Source organism: Ammospiza nelsoni, chromosome 22, assembly GCF_027579445.1.
Source record: "Ammospiza nelsoni isolate bAmmNel1 chromosome 22, bAmmNel1.pri, whole genome shotgun sequence".
Taxonomy (NCBI): Eukaryota; Metazoa; Chordata; class Aves; order Passeriformes; family Passerellidae; genus Ammospiza; species Ammospiza nelsoni.
In genome coordinates this window covers 5,659,600-5,682,583 of record NC_080654.1, presented here as the reverse complement: position 1 = coordinate 5,682,583, position 22,984 = coordinate 5,659,600, and the positions used below count along the sequence as shown (strand labels likewise).

At 50.3% G+C, this 22,984-nt stretch overlaps 1 protein-coding gene across 4 annotated transcripts; it reads right to left on the bottom strand.

Moving 5' to 3' along the window:
- Window positions 1-566: 566 nt before the first annotated feature.
- On the bottom strand, window positions 567-22,588 carry DDI2 (DNA damage inducible 1 homolog 2). Of its 4 annotated transcripts, XM_059487320.1 has the most exons (10): window positions 22,451-22,588; window positions 18,024-18,153; window positions 16,862-17,092; window positions 14,943-15,069; window positions 13,048-13,175; window positions 12,397-12,525; window positions 11,573-11,676; window positions 10,929-11,118; window positions 6,841-6,903; window positions 6,519-6,756 (listed from the first exon to the last, which is right to left on the bottom strand). In XM_059487320.1, exons 1-9 carry the CDS (start codon window positions 22,586-22,588, stop codon window positions 6,887-6,889), a joined length of 1,194 nt encoding a protein of 397 aa, XP_059343303.1. In that variant the 3' UTR covers window positions 6,519-6,756; window positions 6,841-6,886. The 4 variants fall into 4 exon arrangements, with proteins under 4 accessions (XP_059343300.1, XP_059343303.1, XP_059343301.1 ...); XM_059487317.1 differs by lacking the exon at window positions 6,841-6,903 and having other exon boundaries at window positions 567-6,756; XM_059487318.1 differs by lacking the exons at window positions 6,519-6,756; window positions 6,841-6,903 and adding an exon at window positions 8,605-8,818.
- Window positions 22,589-22,984: the final 396 nt, after the last annotated feature.

Here is a 22,984-nt window from a genome sequence, read left to right as displayed (position 1 = left end):
GACCTTAGGGTTAGTGGCTATGCCCCAAGTTTCAGAGGAGGAATATCCTCTATACCTCTCTACCACAACCTGTTCTACTACGTGACACTTAAGAGAATGGGACTGCAAAAAAGCTATTTCTAACTATAACTCTAATGAGCTTTCCAGGGCTTTAAATACCAATTTTTTTAATGTCCCAAGAAATTAGCTTCCAGCTCCAGAAAAATAAATTTCCATCTGCTAACTGGGCTGGAAGTGAGGTATTCAGGTAGGAGACAAGGAGTGTCCCATTCACTTTCCCAGCAGACAGTGCCACGGCCAAGTTTTATGTTTACTCTGATGCTTTTCCAAGTCCTTCATGAAGGACCCAACAACCCATCCCCAAAGAAAGGGAATACAGGAATATCTCAAGTCTGTTCTCAGGCCCTCCCAATCTTAATAATTTTACCCACAGATTTCTACTCATTCTGTTCAAAATGGCAGCATTTATGTTACAGAAAATCCACTGGCTTTGGGAAAAAAGGCACTGAAGGATTTAAGTGCAGAGCTGCCAACCTCAGAAATACAGACAGACCAACCAAGCAACATTATGATAAAGTGTTTATTCATTTTTTTTTAAATATCAAATTTTTTTTACACATAATTTGTTGATAAACAGTCCCCCAATATTAAAAAAAATCAAAAAATAATCAAGTGTGTATTACTTTGGGCAGAACCACATCCCATTGATGACACACCCACTCCTCTCTTCAGCCGCCTGCGAGGCTGCAGCGTGTTCAGCCCACGAGAGTCAATGACACAAAACACAACCAGCTTTAGGATTCCTGAGTATTGATTCCCTCAAGTTCCCTAAGTGAGTCTGTAAAACTCTGAAGCATCAGTCAAAGTGTGACCCAAACCACTGCGCTCGGGTCACGGACTAAGCCTCGTCTACACAGTGCAGGAAGAAATCTCGAGCGCTCAGAGGGGAATGATGGACATGGAACTGACCTCGTTTCCCAAGCTGACTTCCGAGAGAGGCAGGCAGAAACACCTCTGGATTTCTCCTCTGAATTTCTGTTAGAGTTCTGGGGAGCTGTTTGGCAGGAAGTCCAAGTCTGGTGAAGAAACCTCTAGGACCTGCTCCTCCTTTTGTTCATCAATGGCATAGTTTTACAGAAAACTGATCTGAAGTTGAGCATTCAGCAAGTACACTTAAATATTGCTACTTTTGAGGAGAGGAGACAGCAAGAGGGAGACACAGAAGAGGGGAACATGGAGGACGTACAAGGTTAACAGTCCTGGAGACCAAGTGTCTACATAGAAAAGTTAAACATACACAGCAAGGAGGCAGAGATTGTCACGGTAACAGCGTAGCTCAGCTCTGTCCTGCAGCAGGTAAACATGCCAGGAACAGTCATCAGGAATATTCCCTCCTCTTGTCAGAATTACCCATGCCCAGAAAACTTCCAGATGTTGGGATTCCACTAAACATCACCCCTGTGTTCACCTGTGGCCTCGTGTACACAAACACGCAGTCACCAAGAGGCCAAGTGAATTCCTTCAGTATTTTTAAGGAAAAAAGTAAATCTCAGAGAGCAGGAGTGGTTCCAGGGCACACCCAGAAAGAAGCTCTGCAGACCCACATGGGTCCCTACAGGTGCTGGCAGCTTTAAAAGCAGCTTCAGAGCACTGCTTTACTCTCTAGAGCTGGACTGCCATGGTGAAATCCCTCTGTTAAGTGATGTGAATTTAGGACACTGCAGCAGTGGTTAATGAGGAGGGGGAAGAGAAAAGAACAAAGTGCCTGATTTTAGGCTGGAATACCTGGCTCCTTGGAAACCTGCAGAGCTGCTGGTGGCACCTCTATGCCCTGCTGTAGCCAATAAGCCACAGCACTCTGTCATCCCTCCTCTCCTATAAACACTCCCACTCTGAGGGCCAGGTCAGCACAGGGAGCAGTGAGGGACTGCTGAAGGCTGAACAGAGGATGTGTGTGTGCATGCAGCAGAAAGGACACACGTTGAAACAAAGACAACTTTCAGACAGGGTTGGCTAAGCACACATTCTGTTACATTTTATTTTAACCTGAAGTACTCACCACTGCCCCAATGTTATACTAGATCTTGCTCCTAAAAAAATTATTCACTAATTTAGCAGCACATAGCCATTCACTCAAAGCAATGCTTGGAAATGAAGAGATTTAAATCACCAGGCTTGGACCTACTTGATAAAAGAGTTTTAGAAATATTTATCAGTTGGGGGTCAGGGTTTGTTTCTAGCAGTCTGGGGAGAGTTACCCATGGAATTCTAGCACTATGGATAAATGCTTCCATACAGCTTTGGCAGAAGGGCAGGATTCAAAACTTATATTTGACAAGGAATAAAAGTGAGCACTGAAGCAGATTGGCTGATGCTCTAAAGCTTTTATAGCATAAATTCTGTATGTGCAGCCTAAGTCAGCGTGGCCGTGAGAGCAGAGCCTGTCACCAGCTTGGTGCAGAGCAGCACCACTTGGGCCAGCTGAGCAAGGGCTTCTGAAACAGAGAGAGTGATACAAGGGGCTAACACTGAGTAGCCAACACTGAGTAGCCAACATGTGCTGCTCCAAGCAGCTGGCAGTACATCCACACACAGGCAAAGGGTGCAGGTTCAGCTCTCCCCCATCCAAGAGAGCCAACCTGCCCCTGGCTCCTGTGTTCCTTTGCTCCCAGGGCCACCTCACCGAGCCCTGCAGTGTGAATCAGGAGCAGATTCAGCCATCTGAAGCCACTCTGGATCTGGGAGCCTCATTGCTGCTGCTTCTGATGGTGAACCAGATGCAGACAGGAATGGCTCTGATAGATCCTAAAGCTTCTAAGGAGACCTGCTGACACTGTACTCCTGTACCAGCCCAAGCTTGCCCTTCACAGAGGGGCTTCTGCTGATGTGAGGTGCTCATTGGAAGGAGAATATTAAACCAAACCTTCAGCAGGGGTAACTCTGCCACCTGCCCGGTGAAGATGAGAAAGCTGCAGTCTGGCCCCAGTAACTCATTTTGAGCAGAGCCTCAAGTGAATCACTGGATGCTGCTCCAGACAGCCAAGCACTGCTTCCCTCATGGGGCAGTGCCTGCTGCTGCCATCACAAGCAGAGGGATGTAAGCCAAACCTGTCTGGGAGCTCCAGGTCTGGATGGTACCGTCCCAGCTCATGGAGAAGCTCCATTTGACAGCAGAATGCCTTAAAGCCCTTTATTACTCCAAAGGATCTCCTGGCTGCCCAAGTGTCTGAGGCAAATCTGACACCAGCACTCAATGACAGCACTGAATCCTGGGAGGTGACAGATGAAACCAAATCGGTGTTTTTAAATGCCACCTGCACAAAAACAGCCCAGCACACACACAGGAGACCTGCTCAAGCAACAGGGAACACAAACACCAGGACACAGGCATGAGACAACCATAAGACCACATGGAAGCCATGAACAAAAATGTGTCTGGTGCTGCTGAGCCATTGCTCCAGGTTTAGCTCAACGTGTCAAGTTCAAGACAAACACCAAACACGAAGCCACTTCTGAGATTTGCAAGTGGGACTGAATCAAAGCTCCTACTTAAAATTTTGTTTCAGCCACGCCTTCCTTTCCCTTCCCCAGCCCTTACAGAGTTTTGGGGCTTTGCAGAGCATCACAAAGGAGCTCTTCCCCCTCAAAAAAGCATCTGGAAAGGGCTTCCTACAGCACAGCCTCGGTGAGGCCTCACTGCTCAGGTGACTCACCAGAGATATCCCAGAAGGCCACGATGGTTGTAACGCAGAGGCCACATCAGTGCATTTGTTCTGTGACCCCTGCTGGGGAGCCCTCGCTCTGGAGGAGGTGTCAGAGTCAGATCAGCACCCCCAGGCATGCACAGCCACGAGGCCAAACAACCCCAGACATCCAGACAAACCACAGCAAAGCAGATTCCTCCTCCTTCCAATCACAGCCCTGCGTGGAGCCACTGAGATGAAGTTCACTCCTCCCCGGGCACAGGGAGATTTAGAGCCGTAACACACAGCTGGTTTGTTAAACAAATTCACCATTAAGGTTTAGCCTTAAACTGGTTGAGCTTGTTCTTTTTGCATGAGGAAAAACATGATGTGGGCAAGGCTAGAAAAAAATGTAAATACTCCTTCCCCCCCTCCCTCCCCCTTACAATTAATACCAGCACATCTCCAAATAAGTTAAAATGTATCTTATAAGTTTTGGTAGCACCAAATTTTATCCCTTCCCTTCTTCTATCCCCATGTTGTAAACTGGAACACACTGGCCCAAGAGCATCACAGAATATTCTGAGTTGGAAGGGACACACAAGAATCATTGAGTCCAACTCAAAATCAAGCATAAAAGGGTTTGGCAAAAATAAGCATCAGCCTTCCCCATGCACACACGAAAACCCACGCTCCCAAAAAACCCCTCACTCCTCTGGCAAAAGCCTTACAGATCCAGAAGCATTTACACACCTTTAGTAGCTTCCAGAATAATCTCAACAGCTGGACGTTGGGTTCCAAGGAGCTACAACACATCCAGAGTCCACACTGGACCCAGTGTGCACCTCCCCTCCTGTGCACGTGTGGCCAATTCCCATCACAAACTGCTTTGTGCCTGACAGGGCAGTGAGCACAGTGGCTGCTGCTTTTTATTTGTAGCATTGGAGGTTATTCTAAAATTGTACATTTAAATAAAACTAGTAGTTTTAATCCAGTATGCATGATTAAAAGCTATCGTGTCCACACAATGCAAGGACGTTTTCTTTCCTTTCAAAGCCCAAATCTAACAAGTGAAACAGAAGAGATGTGTTACTTTGGCTGCAAATAATTAAAAAAATCTGGCTCAACATTCTGCTCGTCCATTGTGGTGTGTAATTGAGATACTCCTGTAGAAGAAAAGATCCCCCAGTCAGCTCCCTCTTCCACAGTTACGTGGGAACAACGATGCTCTTGGCTAGCAAAATGAGAAGAGCAAGATCTGCATTTCCACCTGCTTGTTCCAGGGCCTGGAGAGCCTCCTGTGGGGTAAAACCAGCACCAAGGATCCGGTCGACATCAGCCACAGGAAAAGCAGGGGGTGAAGAAGCCCCTGCTTCAGTCAGTCTGGTGTAGGCAGCTGGGGGGCTCAGCAGTGGTTCCTCACTCCCACCCAGCAGCCATGGACCTGCAGGAGCAGCACTGCCACTTCTCCCAGGTGCTCCTGTGAACAGGCCCTGAGTATCCTCTGGTGCTCCTTCACCTGCAGCAGGTGTGGAGGAACCAGGCGTGCTCTGCTCCAAAGCTGGACTGGGTGCACTCTGAGAACCTCCTGCCAAAACCTCCCTCTGCTCTGGGCTCTGCTGCTGGCCAGGGGTGGCTGCAGGACTCAGCACGCCCACATCGCTCTTACCTGAACCCTTCTCTCTCTCTAAAGCTCCTGCCCCAGGCACAGGCTGCCCAGCACTGACAGGCCCAGTGCTGATGTGCTCTCTGCCACAATCACAGGGCTGGCTCCCCTCTGCTTCTCCACCCTCAGACCTCATCTCAGGGAAGGAACAGCTCTGCTCCTGGCTGGCTGGATCCAAGCCTATCTGCTCACCTTCAGCAAGTCCCTTCTGCTGCACTGCTGGCTCTCTCTGAACCGTTTCCAGCTGGGAGACTTCTTCCGAGGCAAGGATCTTGCATTCTCCTTTCCGACTGATAACCAAGAGTTTGTGAAGCTCTTTCAAGGCTGATGCTAGAGGGAAACATTGCTCTTCTGAAGGTCTTCCTGCATCCATGTCCAGCTCTGGGGTGCTGGAGGGGGAGGAGCTGTCTGCTGCCAAATTAGCTGACTTGTGATACTCTGCAGGAATTTCACTGGTGCTTTTAGACTGCAGGACATCACTGGTGGGAAGGGGATCACTCAAGGAGGACGGAGACTTGAGCAACTCCACCTCCATGGAGAGGGCCTCTGAGTTCAGGCTGGAAATATGTCTGTTCTCAGTCTGCTGCTTTGCTGAGCTCTGTGTTTCAGCTGCAGCGTGCTCCACTGCATCTATTTCCATGGAGGCTTCCATGTGCACATGGCTACAGGAGGCTGACAGGTGGATACTCCCTTTCACACAGGAAAGACCTGCTCTCTCCAGTTCATCTCTCACTTCCATGGGAGGATTTTCTGGCTGTTTGGCTTCAGCCACAGCAGGTTTCTCAAGCCCACCAACACAGCAAGGAAGTTCTGGGTCAGTTGTCTCAGTTTGCTCCTCAAGATGTTCCTTTTCTGGCTCTTTGCACATCTGATGGTCTATGGGAAGCTCCTGCTTTGAAGACAGATAGACATCTTTATCCTGCTTGTGCTTGGCAGCAGCGTCATCCAAATGGACTTTTGTCACTTCCAGAGGATGTTCCTGACCACGATCTTGTTCTTTGTTACATTCCTTTAAAATGTCAGCACTAAATGTTTCTTTGAGTGTCTTCTGTGAAAGGCAAGCTGGATTGGAGCAGGTTCCATCTCCGGTGTGCAGAGAGGGGTCATTATTTGCCAAGGAAGAGCTATTGGAATGATGCTGTAATTCCAGAGCAGGTTCTTTTCCTGGGGTTATCTGGTGTTCAGGTGAAGAGTCAGAAGTCTTGACGGCTCTAGGATCAATGGGCTCTGCAAGGCTGGATTCGGATGAGCAAATTGAAGCAGGGGCAGAGACAGAACGATCAAGTAACTGATTTGTGGGATTAGAGATCTTGGAATTTAGTCCTGAAGACTGGACTGGATTTTGAAACCCATCAGAAGCTGGTAATGAGGGCATTTCCAGTGAGGTAGTTTCTTTGTCACTATTCTCTATGGAAGACAGAAGGAAAGGAGCAGTCAGGACACAGCAGAAGCACCATGGCAGCACAAACTGGAATGGGTGGCTCTAAATACCTGGTCTGTGGCCCACTCCAGCTGCAGTAAACACACACTACATGCATCAAGGCTTCCGACGTTCTGTTTGGATTAGGAAACAAACACACCAAACTCGTGTTAGCATTCAGAGCACACACCATGCATGGTTACAGTCCTGCACAGCTCCCTCCTGACTGTCTGGCACAACAGCACGGAGCTGCAGGAGCTCCTGCCTCCCAGAAAGGTTCTGCCTGGCAAATTTGGCACTGCCAGAGCACAATTTAAAGGCTGTTCTGTACTGGCTATGGCACAGAGCAGTCAGTGGGTGATACCAGACACTTGGTAAACTCTACACAATATAACAATGTGTCTCATGCTGTACTTGTTTATTCTGCCTTTGGCTGGAGATACTCAGGAGACACATTTCAGAGATATGGGAACTGAGATGGCAACAAAGTTCTTGGGTTGTGTTCCCAGCAGTGCCATCACACCCAAGAGAAGGTGTCCAAACACCAGCTGGCTGCAAAAGGGAAGTGTACAGATTGTGGGGGGAAAGAAATCCCCCAAAAGAACTGCTGCCCAAAGCTGGGAAGAGCAAAGCAAAGGAGAAACACCCAAAAATCAAGCTCAGCTTACTGTTTCCTTGTCCTCACAGAGAGCAGATGAACTGTAGATCTCTATCAGAAGCACTGAACACTGGCTGTGGTTATCAGGGGAGATTAAGTGACCTTATCTTGCTGACAGTCTGATATCACTGATGTATCAGCGCTCCAGCACTCGTTCAATCACTCACACAACCTTTGCAGGAGGGCCTGTCCTGGCCCCACAGATCACACACCCAGGCTCTGAGATTTGCTGCCCTTTCCCTTCCCAAACTCAGTGGTCCTAAACACACCACTGGTTTGCCTGGAGTCTCTCTTTACAGGAGTACTGAGGCACAGCTTGTCATGCCTACACCTCCAGCCAAAATCCCTTTAAATTCCACAACACAACAGAAACCTGCCTGTCCTCAGCCTTCTGTTCTCTGTTCCTTTTATTCTCTGTTAACTAAAACCAGTGCAGCCCCTGCTGTGACACCACCCCACTGCTCATCTTTCCTAAGGGTGGCAAAGAGCTTTGTGACAGAGGGTATGCATGAAAACCAGAGGGATCCTTTCTGTTTCTATGTGGAATGATTACATTCATGTCTCTGCTCCAAACCAACCCTTCAGGGAGGAAGCAGAACTGTCTTTTGACCTGCTGGATCACTAATTAGGGTATGATCAGACACATCAGGGATTTGCATTGAGGTAGCAGCAGGAGCTGGTTTTCCATTAAGTGTCATCCTTCTCCTGGGGTAGATGTAATAGTCCCAGCCCCACCAGGGATATTGATCCAGCTAAAACCAGGAACAAACTCTTCCCCACAAAGTGCACCATCAGGGATAAATTCCTCTCTGTACCCAGAACAGCCTGAGCTGTTTGTGGTGGCACTGACTTGGACTAAGGCTGCCTGGATGAAAAGGTGTGTGTGGGATGAGCTGCCTGGCTACAATTCCTCCTCAGCAAAACAGCTCCAGTTTTGCTGCCAGGTTTGTAAATCCTCCATGATCACTGAGTTCCCCAGTGGTGGGAAATTGGCACAAAAGAGCATCAAGCCCTCAGAGGTAAATAGGGATGTGGAGGTCCTGGATCTCAGTGAACCCCACCACCACCTCAGCTGCCTTCCATAAATGCTGAACCATCAGCAAAGCAGCTGACAGAAATCATGAGGCTCTCTAAAGTGGACTTCAGGGGATTAAAGAAAGCTCAAGGATAATCCAGGTGCATTCAAACAAGCACTTTAATAGCCTCCATGTGCAGGCAGCCATTGGTGTTGTACCATCTCCTGGAAGGCAGCAAAAATTGCTCCAGTTATAAAAGAACACACGTGTTGTGGGGAGCTGAGCTTCTTTGGAACTGCATCACTTTCTCTTTCTGTCCTTCTTCCGTTTTCTCTTTTTTCCTTTCTTGGTTCTCTTGGTACCACCTAGCAGCAACTCAAGTTTTGGAAGAGAGAAAAAAGGAATGTGCTGACATTTTAGGATACAGCCAACAAAAGCCCATGGGCCAGAGGCTAGCACTGTGTCTAGAACTGTCAGGGCTGTCACAGTCAATCTGAACAAGAGCCACTTTAGATCAGTGCCTCAGTGTTCTATGGGCACTAAGTGAACACACAGAATGGATTTCCTATTCCCATAAATCTTTTACATTCCTCTAGGGCTCAGCATCAACACAAAGTGTCTGAGTGCTGAACAAAGCCTCATGGTCCTTAGAACCATATGTTGTACATAAGCAGCTTGGATTTAAGTAATTTCAGGCACTTTCCTGTTTAAAAAACTTGTCTAAAATGCTTTTATTATAAAGACTCATAGTTTGGGCTGAGGTTTGCTTGTTATTTAGTTCTCTTTCAACTGAGAACTAAATTTAACCAACCATAATATCTGCAAAGCCTCATCCAAAGTGGAAATATATTCTGAAAGCTAACCCAGGTTCCAAGTTTTCACAGGAAAGAACTGATATTTACACCTTCCAGGCTGTGGGAACAGACAAAGCCCAAGCTCCTGAGCCTGACCTTTAGCAACATCAAAACCCCATAACAAGGTCAAACTCATGTTTGTGTTTCTCTCTGCTGGCTGCAACTTCAGTTAATAAACATTCAAATTTGGCTAGAAAAGTCACACATTTAAACTATTTCTTACTGATTCATTAAAGCCAGACGTTCCTTCTGAGTTTTTTTTACATTTCTGGAAAACTTATATTCTTAGGATGGAAGAAAATGGGCCAAAGGGAGCAATAAGTGCAGTCCTGTGCTTCCCTTAATGTAATCAACTTCTTGTTATTTATAACTAACTGCTTACTCTTTGGGTTGTGAAACAGTAACTGGGAGGTGTTAAAGAAAAATTTCAGTGCATTTCAACTAGATATATAAATATATAGATACATAATATATACATATATATATATAGTTAAATATATATAAACTTTAGTATCTAATATAAATATAATATATGGTTAAATCTTTTTCTCTCATTTCAATTTTAAATATGGGCACACCAGAGTCTTAAAATATTAGCAAGCAAAATGTTGAAATCAACTTGATCAGCCTAAACCTGACCCAGCAAAGAGTTCTACATGTGTGTAGGAAGGAGAATTTACTGTGTTCTTTCAGAGGAAAAATGAGCAGTAAAATTCAAAGGTCTCTAGAGAACTCTTGGATATAAAATGTTATCTTTAAAAGTTTTGGAAAAGGCTTAAGGAATATACCCTGAGGTATTCACAGCTTCTCTGGAACAGTAGGGAAAAAATAATGAATTTCCCCTTCAGCTAAAAGCTGAACTAAGGGAAGAGTTGAACTGAAAATTTGAGTTTCAGACTGGTTTTGGCTCATAGTTCAGCTTTCAGCTATCTGGCTGAAAATAAAATCACTTTGCTCAATTTTGCAGCCACCAAAGCACAACGTGGCCATCTGTGCAGCATTTGGATTCTAGGGACACTGGGAACAGAACTGCAGGAGGGTGAAAGTTCTCTTTGCAGGTCATATTTAAGGCTGAGGATGTGAATTCAGCTTTTGAACTACTGAGCAACTGCAAGGAGGCAATTCCCCCTCCAAGGGCACAAGCACCATTGCAGGGAAAAATGCTGAAATAGTGCGAATTCTAAAAATTGTCATGAACTTTTGTCACTGCTACAGCTGCTCTATTTTTACGTGGTGCAGCCAATAAGAGCAGGGTTTTGGGAGCCTCCCCAAAGCTGCAGCAGCAGCACAGCTGAGCCATGTCCCTGCTGGGCACTACAATGTGATCCCAGTCACAGAGAACCATTAACCTCCACAGCTTGAAGGCCAGGAAACCAGAGCAGGTGGGAAGCTGCAGGGAGAGCACCAAATAAACAGCTAACAGCCCTGAATGCCTCCATGCAGGTTCTGCAGCCCAGAAAGGAAGAGAGAAGTGCACTCAGAGGCCACAAGCAAGAATAAAACCCCTTCTCTCCACCCTTTACTGGCTGCTGCTGCTCCCAGGAGCCGGAAGGGGAACAGCTCACAGACATCCTGACATGCAGCAGAAAGAAATGCACAGATTCCTGCTTCAAGCGAGCTCCTGCTGGTACCTGCTTCCTCTACGGATTTCTGTATTGCCTCAGCGAGCTCCTGGTCGGCGATGTCCTCGGGCCGCACGTCGTCACGCCCCGCGCCGTACGCCAGCCGCGCGCACTCGGGCAGCTCCCCCTCGGGCAGGAAGGAGGTCTGAGAGCCCGTGGTGCCAATCACCAGCACGTTCTTCTTGAGATCAATGGAGCACTGCAAGAGAGCATCCACACGTCAGGGCCTGCAGAGAGCCAGGTGGCTCCCAGGGGTAAAGGGAGATGTGAGGTCAGGCAATCCGTGTCCAACGGAACGCCTTGCAGCAGGTAAGGGTGGGCCAGGAGTATCAGCTCTAAGCAAAGGGCCCTGTCTGGCTCAATTTGTCATAAATCATTCTGTTGGAAAGCTCTGGGCATCTTTGATCAGAGCAAAAAGCTCCAGGCAGCAGCCAGACACCCTAGAGCTGTCCATGATGGATGTGCTTCCAGGCTGGAAGATAATCCACCATCAACTCTCCCCAGGAAAATCCTATGAATTCACAGGGCAGGCATGCACAAACTTTAGATGAATTCACAAACTTTAGATGTGCCTGAGAACCTCCTGTCCTTTTGTTGCATTTCTCACTAAACCTGCAAGAGCCAGGTAACTGTTTCAAAAGAGGTTTTGATACCTGATGCCTCTTAAGCATATCCAGTCCTAGGAGCATGTCCATGGGCTGCTCTTCAAGGATTGAGAAGGAGCACGCCAGGAAATCCCCTTCGATCTGCACCTGAGCTGAAACACAAGGCACAGAAGTTCCCACTACAGCACAACAATCTGATTTCTGTTCTTCCACTTGGTAAGGGAAAGGTCTGGGAGAATCTGAAACCAGCACTCTGATGCACCCTTTTGGTCACAGAAAGTGTGGCCCTGTGCAAGCCCCAGGACTGCCAGGCCTGCCATGGTCCCAGAGGAATTATTTTAAAAGCTGATGTGCCTGAGAACCTCCTGTCCTGCTTCTCTGACCCTCCAAGCTTGAGGGCTGCAAACAGTTCATTAGAGCACAAGTCTAAGTAGCAGCAACAGCAAACAGAATCGATTTTTTGGTAGTAAGGGCAGTGTCCTCCATGCAGAAAGGCTGCACAAGAGCACAGAGGCTTTTCTTTCCAAAGGAACAGCAAACACTGCACTGTGTGGGAACCCTTCCTGAGCAGCTCACCCTGCCCAGCAGGGCCACCTGAAACAGGGAAGGTTGTGGTGTTTCACATTCACCTCGGGTTTTGCCCCCAGAGAACATGTCCTGTGTGTGCAGGAGCTGGGACTCCCTCACCCCCAAGTGTTACAGCATTAAATGAGACAGAATTCTGTGCCCAAAACAAACAAACACATTGCAGATGCACTTTGATTTTACTCTGCAGGAGCTCCTAGCAATGACAGCACCAATCCTCAGTGCTAAGAGTGCAGGAAATGCAGTCAAACCCCTGCTAAAGCTGCCCCAAAAATGCCAGGACTTACCTAAGTGCACTCTGCCAATGATTTTCTGTGTCCCCACACCCTTAGCAATGCCAGCCCACCGCCGATCCACCAGCCTCATGATGTTGCACCTTTCAGCACAGGCTTGGCTCATGATGGTCATCTGGGCACCTGCCAGCAACAGAACTGGTGTTAAATCCTGATGGCTCAGCACAAACTTGTATTTTCTCCTAGAAGAGCTTAAGATCTGGCACTCAGTGGCTGGGAAACTAACCCACCTGCCCCAGGGCATAAAGGCTTCCTGTGAACCAACTGTGCTGACCTGGCTGCCCACACAGGTCAGCACTGACCATTACTGTAGGGATGGAACAACCCCAGGAACTTCTCCTTGCAGGATGTGAACTACCATGTTAAAGGTGTGTGAAATCTCCCTGCCTGTAAAATGAGATAAGACACACACACATGGCAGAGACCTTCCAGGCATGGAAGTCCCAGAAACTCTCCCAGGAGCCCTAATCCAGGGTGTTCCCACACTGCTTCTCCCAACAATCTGCTCTGCTCACTCAGGCTGTGCTCAGGGTTCAGTAAAGTGCTCCAAATTCTTGTCATGCAGTGCTCTATTGTAGGATATTTTGGGAAAACTACTGGAATGTTTACTGTTGCCCTCAGTTATAGAGAGTGTGGAGAAAGCACCTGAGTCCACAAAGGCTTTCACAGGGTGTCCATTGACTTTGCAGTTGATGTAGAGCATCACCACCTGCCCAAAGCTCTCGGGTGCCTCTTCCATCGCTATCGTCATGTTCTCTTCAATGTTTTGTTGCCTGAATTTTGTGGAGAAGAGAGAGAGACCAAAATTTCTGTCAACCAGTCCTTGTAACATCCCTGTGATTCACAGACAGACCTGGAAATCCCACCTGCTGCTGCTCACCTTACAAATACACATTCAAACCACTGCTTCCTTAGTGAAACACAGACCTGGGAGCTGAAGATTGCCAGGAATGATCTCAGCTGAGTCCAGAGACAGTGAGTCACTCCCCAGCAGCCATTGCCCCCTCCAACCCCTGCCTAACTCACACCTGACAGCCTTGTGTTGCCAACAGGAACCCCACGTCCATGTTAACCTGGAGAACTCAGAGAAAAAACCTGTGGATTCATTAGTCATGCTGAGGGTACACGGAGGTGTTGCCAATAGCTACATCACTGGAATCCCACACAGCAGCTGAACATTCAAATCCTCAGGTTTCCCTGGTATCTTTCCTTTTCCAGGCATAGGAAAGGAGGGAGGTAAGCAAAATAGCAGAAAGAACACCACCATAAGCACCAGTCCTTGGTGCAAATTCAAGCCAACAGAAAAAATGCTCTTCAAGAAATCCCTCACAGCTCAAGGATAATCTTGCAAGTGATGGGCATCTGTAGTGACTGCATCCAAAACTGCTTTGTCTCCCCAAAAAAGGGGAAAAGGCTTCAATTCTGATGCCATTTCATTTTTCACTGATGGGGTGTGAAATCTGGGGATGGCTCAGCCCAAACAGCTGCAGAACCTTGGGCACAACCCCTTTATCTGTCCCTCATCTAAGGAAGAAGGGAAGCATTCCTGTGCCTCTGAGCAATGTTTCACTACCTACAAATATCTATTTTCTGCATTTCTGGGTGTTTTTCTGGCACCAACACCTTGTCAGTTGTAATGTGAGAGCACTCCTACCACCAGTGAATTCTGGTCCTGCCCAACAATGGGTCTGTGGCAGACAGACACTTTGTTATCAGGGGAAAACCACCAGCCATGAACCAACTCCAGGATTTAGCACTCAGCTGAAGAAATCAAGCCTCAGCCCAACACAATTACATCTGGAAGGCAGCAAGAGGGAGCGAGTGATGAGCAGGATGCATTTCTGCAGAGCCTCTCATCAGTGAATTAGCCAGACATGGAACAATTAGCAGGATGCAAAAGCAAATCTCGAGGGCAGCTGGGAGGAACAATGCCCTGTTGCTGTGCAGAGCTCAGCTGGGGAGACAGCACCAGCCCAGCTCTTGGGCTCAAAACATGCCCCAGGCCTCAAGAGATGTGCTCTCCACAAGTGCTCCAGTGAAGCAGCTCCGGCAGCTCCAAGACATCACACACACAGACACAGCACAGATAACAGTGCTGTCACCTCGTATCACACAGTCCCAGAATGGTTTGGGCTGGCAGAAACCTTAAAGCCCACCCAGTGCAACCCCCTGCCATGGCAGGGACACCTTCCACTATCCCAGGTTGCTCCAAGCCATGTCTAGCCCTGAACACTTCCAGGGATGGGGCAGCCACAGCTTCTCTGGGCAGCCTTTGCCAGGGCCTTCCTACTCTCACAGGGAACAACACTCTGATCTCAGTGGGACACATCTCAAGGATAGGATGCACCTCCATGTTCCCAAATCCCACCCTTCCCACATGCAAAGGTGGCCCAGAGCATTGCCCTGCACACAAACTCCTTGGTACAAGGAATGTGCTTAGATTCTGCCTTCTCTGAGGAAAAAACACCATGGATGGAAGCACAGAGCAGTTTTTTCTCCCCAGAGAGGACCCCAATGCCTACAAACCTTTGGTTTGTTACCTTATGTCTTCTTCTATCTTGGCCTGTGCCTCGAGATCAAAGGGGTCGGCGGAATAGAGCCGGATCCTCTCCTGCTCACGCCGGGCCCGGTCCTGCTGTTGCTCCAGCAACACCCTGGTGAATTTCTCTGCAGGAACAGGGAGATAAAGAAATGCTTTTGACTGGAAATTACTCTTGCAAATCAAATTCTGGCACAGCAAACGCTTCTTTTGATGCCAGCTGAGGAACAGACTCAGCAGCACACAGGAAAAAGCTCCCTCTGAGGGCAGTGTGGAAATACCTCAGAGGATCAGTGGCAAACTTGGGAACCTGCCGAGATGAAAAGCAACTGGACAGAGCTCCCTCTCCTCATGTTCCTACCCAAACACTGCACAATCAAACTCAATTTCCTGGCACATACACTTTTATAGAGAAAAAAATTTAAAAAAATACACAAAGGCTAATGATAAAACTCCTTTAAAACTCAAGGAACATGGCAAAACCAGAGATTATAATCCCTAAAGCTGAATGCCTACCAGGAAGTGTTAGCCAGGTCTAAATGCACATTTTAACACCAGTTTTTAGATTCCCACTTTCCAGATGGCCTCTGGCCATGTTTTACTATTTGAATAGGATCATGTACGTCCCCAAAAGGCCTTGGCAGCCCTGGCAGCAGCTCTGGCTCAAAGGCTGTTTGTGCTCAGGGAGGTGTTGGGTATATTTGACTGTTGGATTTTTGAAATCAGGCTTCTGTACAGCACTGCCTTCATCCAGCACAGCCACAGGGCACGGATCTCTGCAGATATTTGGGAATCCAAGCTGGAGCTGTGCCCAAACACTGCCAGCAGCAGCAGTGCAGCACAGCAAGGGAAAACCAGCCCAAACCACTTCCTTCTGACAGCCCAATGCGGCAATTTGGGACTGAAAATGCACAACTGGGTCAAAGCTTGATGTCCACAGATCAGGCAGAGCAGCAGAGGAGCCAGTTCTGGGTGTCTTGGGCTTAACATCTGGTTTCCTGTGCCAAGAGCAGCACCCCTGCTTAAGGTGATGGGAAAAACTCCCAGCAAGATGCACAAAAAAGCCTGAGAGTGCAAAGAAAGCTTCAGTTCTGATATGAACTAAAGGCAGAGTTAAAAACAGAACAGGCTGACAACATGGAAGTTCCTCTCTGGTTTCCTCTAACAGAGAGAAATCACTCAGATTTAACCCTGAGAGTGGATAAAATCTCCTGCTAGAAGCTCCTTCTCTTCATTTATTTCTCCACACTCAACAGGATTTATGTCCCAACTAAACATCCTGCAGAGGTTCAGGAGCTCATCTACTGCAGCCCAAAACTCCTCTCTTTTCACACCTAAAGGACACCAGGGTTCAAATCTTTCACCACAGGGAGAACAAGGGACCAACATCAGCTACAGAAGAAGCAAAGGACAAGGTTTCAACTGTGCCCAAAACACACAGACACTTCCAAGATTAACAGAAACGTACACATTTATGACTGTTTCTATTGAGAAAGTTCCTACACAATTTCCTTGCTCTTTTCCCTCTCCCTTTCTGCAATTCACTTCCACAGCACAAAGTCACTATGGACAGAGCTGGGTTAGGAGTGTGCTGTTCTCTGCTAAGTCCCAGCTGGGCTGCAGCAAACACACCACCTTTATTGGAAAATGTGCAGTAAGGAGTATCTTAGTGTAAAAATCAGGAGCTGAGTCACTTGTGTTCACAGACATCCAAACTGTCTGTGCCTCTGATATTTCTGAGTAGGAGATATTAAAGAGGATATTAAAAATGCCAAGCAGGAGAAATACACGCAGAAATGGAGGACCTCTGCCTTGAGTGCTCCCACCTGGCAGCTCTCATCTGCACCTTTTATCAAGGAATGCAGCTCGGGTGCTGCCCCTGATGGGAGCTGACCCCGCCCAGCCCCAAGCCCGGCTCACCGAGGTCCCCGCTGAGCAAGGCCTCGGCCAGGGGCGGGTTGCGCTCCTTGAGCAGGGACAGCTCGTGGGGGTTGGCCAGCAGCATCTCCCGCAGCAGGGCCGGGTTGTCCAGGCCCTGAGGGAACGAGGGCGCGTCCGGGGGCGAGGGGCGCGGCCGCTGCGCCGGGGGCGGAGGCTGCTGCGAGGATGTCCCGGGAACGGCGATGCTGCTGAAATCGATCCTGGGCAGACCTGAAAAGAAGGGCACAATGTTGGTGCTTCGTGTTGCAGTTCTGCTGGGAAAAGCACGGGAAGGAAGAGCTGCCCTCAATGCTGCACCAGAGCAGGTTTCCTGAGCAGCAGCCACGTCCCCGGGTTACTGGGTTAGCAACGCTGGCTCATTTATGTAACTGGTCTCATCTGTCTGCCCCATTTCTAATCCCCTGAAATGCACTTGCTGACTGGTTATTCCCTGCTTCACAAACGTGAATTCCTCATGGAGGGACTACAGGGCTAAACCCAGTGGCTCTGAGGCACTTCAGAGGCTCTTGGGTTAAAAAAAAGCAGGGGGAAAAAAAAGTAGTAACACTCCTGCAGACCTGCATTGCAGGTACCCATCCTCCAGCTGAGGCAGGATGAGGACCTCAGCAATGCTCCCACGCCCTTCTCAGCCTGTGGCACCTTTCCTAGGGATATTTTATGTTGGGGATTTGCTAGGAGCAGCTGTGGAAGGCAGGACAGAGGCTCCACTCAGGCATTCCCGGAGGAGCTTTTGGCATGCACACATGATTAAACCACGGGGTTTGGCAAGATGTGGCTTCTCAGGGAATCTGCCACAGGACAGGTTCAGGACACACATCCATAGAGTCTGGGTCTGAGCCATCAAATCCAGCAGGAAGGGAACCAGTGGCTGTAGGAAACTCATACATCTTTAACAAGCCTGATCTGAAACAGTCACCTCCTCAATGCCTCCACACTGTTTCACTCCAGAGGAACAGCAAAATGGTGCTGCCTTCCTCAGAATAAAACACTGCATCAGAAGCCCTCTGGGTCATTTACAATCCCCACTGCCTCACCCCAGCCACGCTCCCCCCTCAGCCTCTGTGCTAAAGGACTCTGCCAGTGCCAGGTAGTGCTGATGAACCCCAGAGGCCCAGGCAGAGCTGGCACGGAGCTGTCTCACCTGGGAAGCGCATGGAGGGCCGCGGCTCCACCGTCTCCTTGTGGCGCAGGATCACCACGTCGCCGTCCTTCAAGCCATAGGAGGCCAAGGAGCGGTTGTTGTCAGTCAGCGGCCGCTCGGCATAAACGATCTGTGCCAGGAGAGCACCAGGCAGGGAAGAAGTTAAAACAAAAACAAGATGTTATTTTGTTATAGGAGAAGAAAAAAAACTATTCCAATAAATCCTGCGGATTCATCTCAAGCGTCAGAAGGGAAGGCGTGATGTCCTCACAGGCCTGGCCTCAGGCACGTTCCTGCCTGGACAACACGGGCTTGGGCTTGCCAAAATCCAGCTGTGGCACCGTGGAGAAGGGCTGGTCTCCACTATCAGAGGCCAAGATCATTAGAGGGAAGCAAGTCTTGACCAGGACTGTCTGTCCACATTCCCAAACTCCAGGATTACAAGCCACAGGCATTTTCTGCAGCGTTCCCTGCCCCAAGTCAGCACCCACTGACCCTGCACAACTGCAGACATGCCAGCAGCACCAAGCCAGGTAGATCCAGCCCAACATCCATCGTTCTGCCTCTTGCCACAACACAGCTCCCCAGAATAACCAGTTTTACAGGGACCTTATTCATTAGCTCTGTGCTTTCCAGCTCCCCCCAGTGATGCAACTCTCCAGACCCAGAGCACTCAAAGCTCTGCTCCCCACACTGCCATCAGTCCATGCAGGGAATCAACTTCTTGTGACTATAAAACACAAAGTCACATCCATTTCTACTTTGATAACCTGCTTTAACAAGGGCTCCATAGACTAAACATAAAAACACTGAGATAAAGGTGAATAATCCCCAAGGAACATTTCCATGAACATCAGACCTGTAATACCTACAGAAGCCCTAAGTTGTGGGAAAGCCCAAAATGTAACATAAAACTGGAAGAGAAGTTCCCAGAAATGGCATCTGGCAACACGAAGGTTTCTGTGCTGTCACTGGAGCACAGCGAGACCAGAAGATCAGCCCAGCACCTCCTGCCCTGGCAGCAGCCCAGAGCATGGAGAACTTGGCCTAAACCCCTCAGGCACACGATCAAATTTCACAAATACCACCTTGTTTAGCCAAACCTCAGTCTGAGGCTGGAAAAGGCCAGTTCAGCAACAACACGTTTGCCACAGGTTGGGGCTGGCTGAGCCACGTGGGAGCAGCTTTGGCAGTGCTGGCAGGGATGGGCTGCAGCTCTGCCTGATGCTATCAGGGAGCAGTTCCAAAAACCCAATCACTACCTGTCTTCAGGTCTGGCTGACACAACAGCAACTCCAACATCTTACACACTCTCTCTGTGGCATTCAGCAGTGGAGACCCATCAGCAGCAGCAGTGCAAGGCAAGGCAAGGCAGGAGGAACACAAATGACCAGAACCTCGTGGTGCAGCAATCAGAGATTTGGGGAAACACACAATGGAAGCAGGCAGGAGCTTCCTGCCTCCTCCCCTCCAGCAGAGCGTGCAGCCTCAGCGCTGCCTCACACCCAGGTCCCTCTCAGTGGTTTGAAAGTGAGTGGCCTCCACCCCACAGCCCAGAGGCACCACCGAGGTCAGCTGGTGCTGGCAGGCCCGGCACAGCCTCTCACGTTACCGGCCCGAGGCAGCAGCACAGCCAGCGTGTCATAAATCCCAGCTGCACACCCAAATCTGAAATGGCACATTCCCTGCACACACACTCTACAAGAGACCGGTTAATCAGTTTAAGTGAGGCTTTACCTCTGTCATCTTGCTGGGATTGGATTTATGAGCATTCAGCCTTACATCCCAGACAATGAATTAAGCGCCTGGCACCCGCCACGTCCATTAGCAGCACAGATTAATCCACTCCTGACCCATTCTGCCCCAGTCTTAAAACAAACTGATTGGATTTTGCTGCCTTTTGATTGTCTGGTTGGTGGCACCAGACACGGGTTTTTCTGGAGGTGACTCAGACAGGGATGCAGGCACCAATGGATTCAATGTGCACAATGCCAGGGGGCAGAACCTTCCTGTGGAGCAGGGAACCCCAGGCAGGAGTGCTGGACACCACCTGCAGCCATCCATCAAGGCAACTCCTGGGCCCATCAAATATTCCTGAGCACAGATGGGGGGCATACAGAGAAAATAAATGAGGAGAAGGAATGAAGAGTGTGGCTCTGCTGAGAGCCTCCTGTCCCCTCTCCCACAAAGCCATGGCCTTGCTGTGTGGAGGAGACTGGAAAGTCAGATTATTTCCACTCACCTCGCCCAGCTCCTCTTATCACCACAGCCACCAGCAGCTACCTCTGTTATCTCAGACCTGTGCCCACAGCGTCCCTTGGACACCTCACAGCTCCCCGCCCCACCCCAAACTGCAGCACTCGGAATTCACTGCCCAAACCAGCAGAGAACAAGGCTCCATTAACCCTCCTCCACAAACTGAGTGCTTTACTCCATCCTGCAGGACCCTTACAATGAAATTCATCCTCTCTCGTGCCAACACAGTGCCTTCAATGCAACATTTACCTTGGCTGAGGAAAAAGGTCAGAAAACAGCCAAGTTTGGTAAATGTAAAACCGCCTATTTGTGATTTAACAATGCAAAATCCTTCCACACAAGGAGCTGCTTCTCTGATAACTCGTATCTTTTTAAGTTTCTCATAGAATCACTGAGGCTGGAGAAGCCCTCTAAGATCATGGAGGTGCAATCCCCACATGTCCAGGCTTTCCTTGGACACCTCCAGGGATGGGCATTTCAAACTCCCTGGGCAGCCCCTGCCAAGGCCTGACCACCCTCCTCACATGAAGAAATTCCTCCTGATGTCCAACGTGTTCTCCCCACTGAAGGTCCTCAAAACACCTCACAAACACCAGGCAGGATGAGAGGAGAGAGGAGTGACAAATACCAGCCTGGCAAGCACGGCACGACGCGGCTCAGGATGATGCACGGCTGGCAGATGGATGAGCAGAAGGAAGCAGAGGTGGCTACAAAAGCGCAGCGCAGCTCCCCTCGCCTGGGGCTGGCAGCACCCAAACCCCACATGGGTCAGCTGAGCTGGAAAAACTCAAACAAGGGAACTCCTGGCCAAAAATACACAGAGAAGTGACCCCTTGTTAGCCTAAACCAGACCCGGGGCTGTAGGTCACCATGACACAAGGGACAAAGGTGACAGCGAGGAGTTTATGCTCCAGTTCATGCCTGGGGATGTCAAAGCCACAGCAGAGCTCCCCATGCAGGGGTTGTCCCCAGACCTGGGAGCTCACTGGTGTGACAGCCACAGGAGGGTTGCTGGGAACCTTTGTGTGAGGTGGGTTCTCCCTTTACACCTGCCCAAAATCAAGAGTTTTTCTTTCCTAAAAGAGAATCCACCCTTCCTGGATTTCCTGCCCCTGCTCTGAGACTGTTTCCCTGTCACCACCAACCTTCCATTCCAGAAAACGAGGCTCTCCCAAGGCAGAGGCAAAGCCAAACGTCAAAAACCTGCTGGGTGAGGGACAGCACAACCCCAGGGCTGCCCCTGCACCAGCTCTTCCAGCGCTGACTAATCTTGGCTTGGCTGGAAAAACACTTTGTTAATTTAGACTGGGAAAAGGCTCGGGAAGCAAAAGCCACCACCACCAAACTCCACAAACTCTGCCAGGCACGGCCGGCGCCGCGAGAAGGAGCCGACACCGCCCTGCCCAGGACAAGCGGGGAGGAAGGGCCAAACACCCGGGACTGAACCCAAAACATGAGCAAAGCCCAGACAGATGGCCCAGAGCCGCCCCCACACGCTGCCTCCCCCGAGTTCTGGCACACGAGCGAGCCCTGGATCCGGGCTGCAGGGGGAATTTGCTGGGAAAACCACACGGACGTGCCTGCTCGGTCCCCACACCTGTGTGGAAAAAAGGGAGGAAAAGACTCAATGTGCCCTTTCCGCCCCAGACCGGGCAGGGGTTCGATGGGATAAATAAACCCTTACCCGAACATTTCAGCCCCGTTTCCCGGGGTTTGAGGATACCCCGGGCCCCCACCTCCCCCGCGGGCTCACTCCTGTTCCCCTCGCTCCAATTCCTGCCCCGTTGAAGCCTCAAATTCCTCCGAAACCTCAACATAAACCAAACCAAAACAAACCCACATTATCTTCTCTCCTTCAGCTGCGCGGCGGGCGCGGACCGAGCCTTTCGCGGAGGGGCCCCCCTCAGGCACCGGGGGCTCGGAGCCCTCTCCCGAGCGGATTTTGAGGGAAAGGCGAGGTTTGTTTGTCCCCAAACCCCAAAGGTCCGCGAGGGGAGGGACCCACCGCCCCAAACAACCCCAAACTCCGGATGGCCGGGGCGGATCCCGGATGGACCCGGCCGCTCCCAGCCCGGGAGACCCCGACCCTGAGGGAGAGAGGCACGGCCGCTCCCAGCCCGGGGACACCGGCGGGGCCCTCCCCGGCGCTCGGGGCGGGGGCAGGCCCTGACCTGGCTCTCGGCCGCCGGGATGCCGGACTCCAGCTCGCAAAGGGCGCGGAAGTTCTGCAGCTCGAAGTCGGCGTCCACCTGCAGGTTGAAGGTGATCTCGGAGCGGTCGCGGCGCAGGCAGAACACGGTGAGCAGCATGGCCGCCCCCGCCCGGACCCGCACCCGCCGCTGCCGCCGTCGCCGCCGTCAAGCGCCGCCGTCGCAAAGCGCCCGCCCCGCCGGTCAGGCGCCCATGTCAATCAGGAGCGCCCGGCCAATCAGAGAGCGCCGAGCTGGAGCACCTCCTCCCTGCGCCGGCACGGGGCGGGGCCGGAGGGGCCCGGGTGTCACCGTCGGTCCCCGTGTGCCCTCTGGGCTCCCCGTGTCCCCAGGGCTCCTCTGGGCTCCCCGTGTCTCCTCAGGGCTTCCCATGTCCCCAGGGCGCCGCTGGTCCCCGTGTCCCCAGGGCTCCTCAGGGCTTCCCATGTCCCCAGGGCGCCGCTGGTCCCCGTGTCCCCAGGGCTCCTCTGGGCTCCCCGCTTCCCCAGGGCGCCG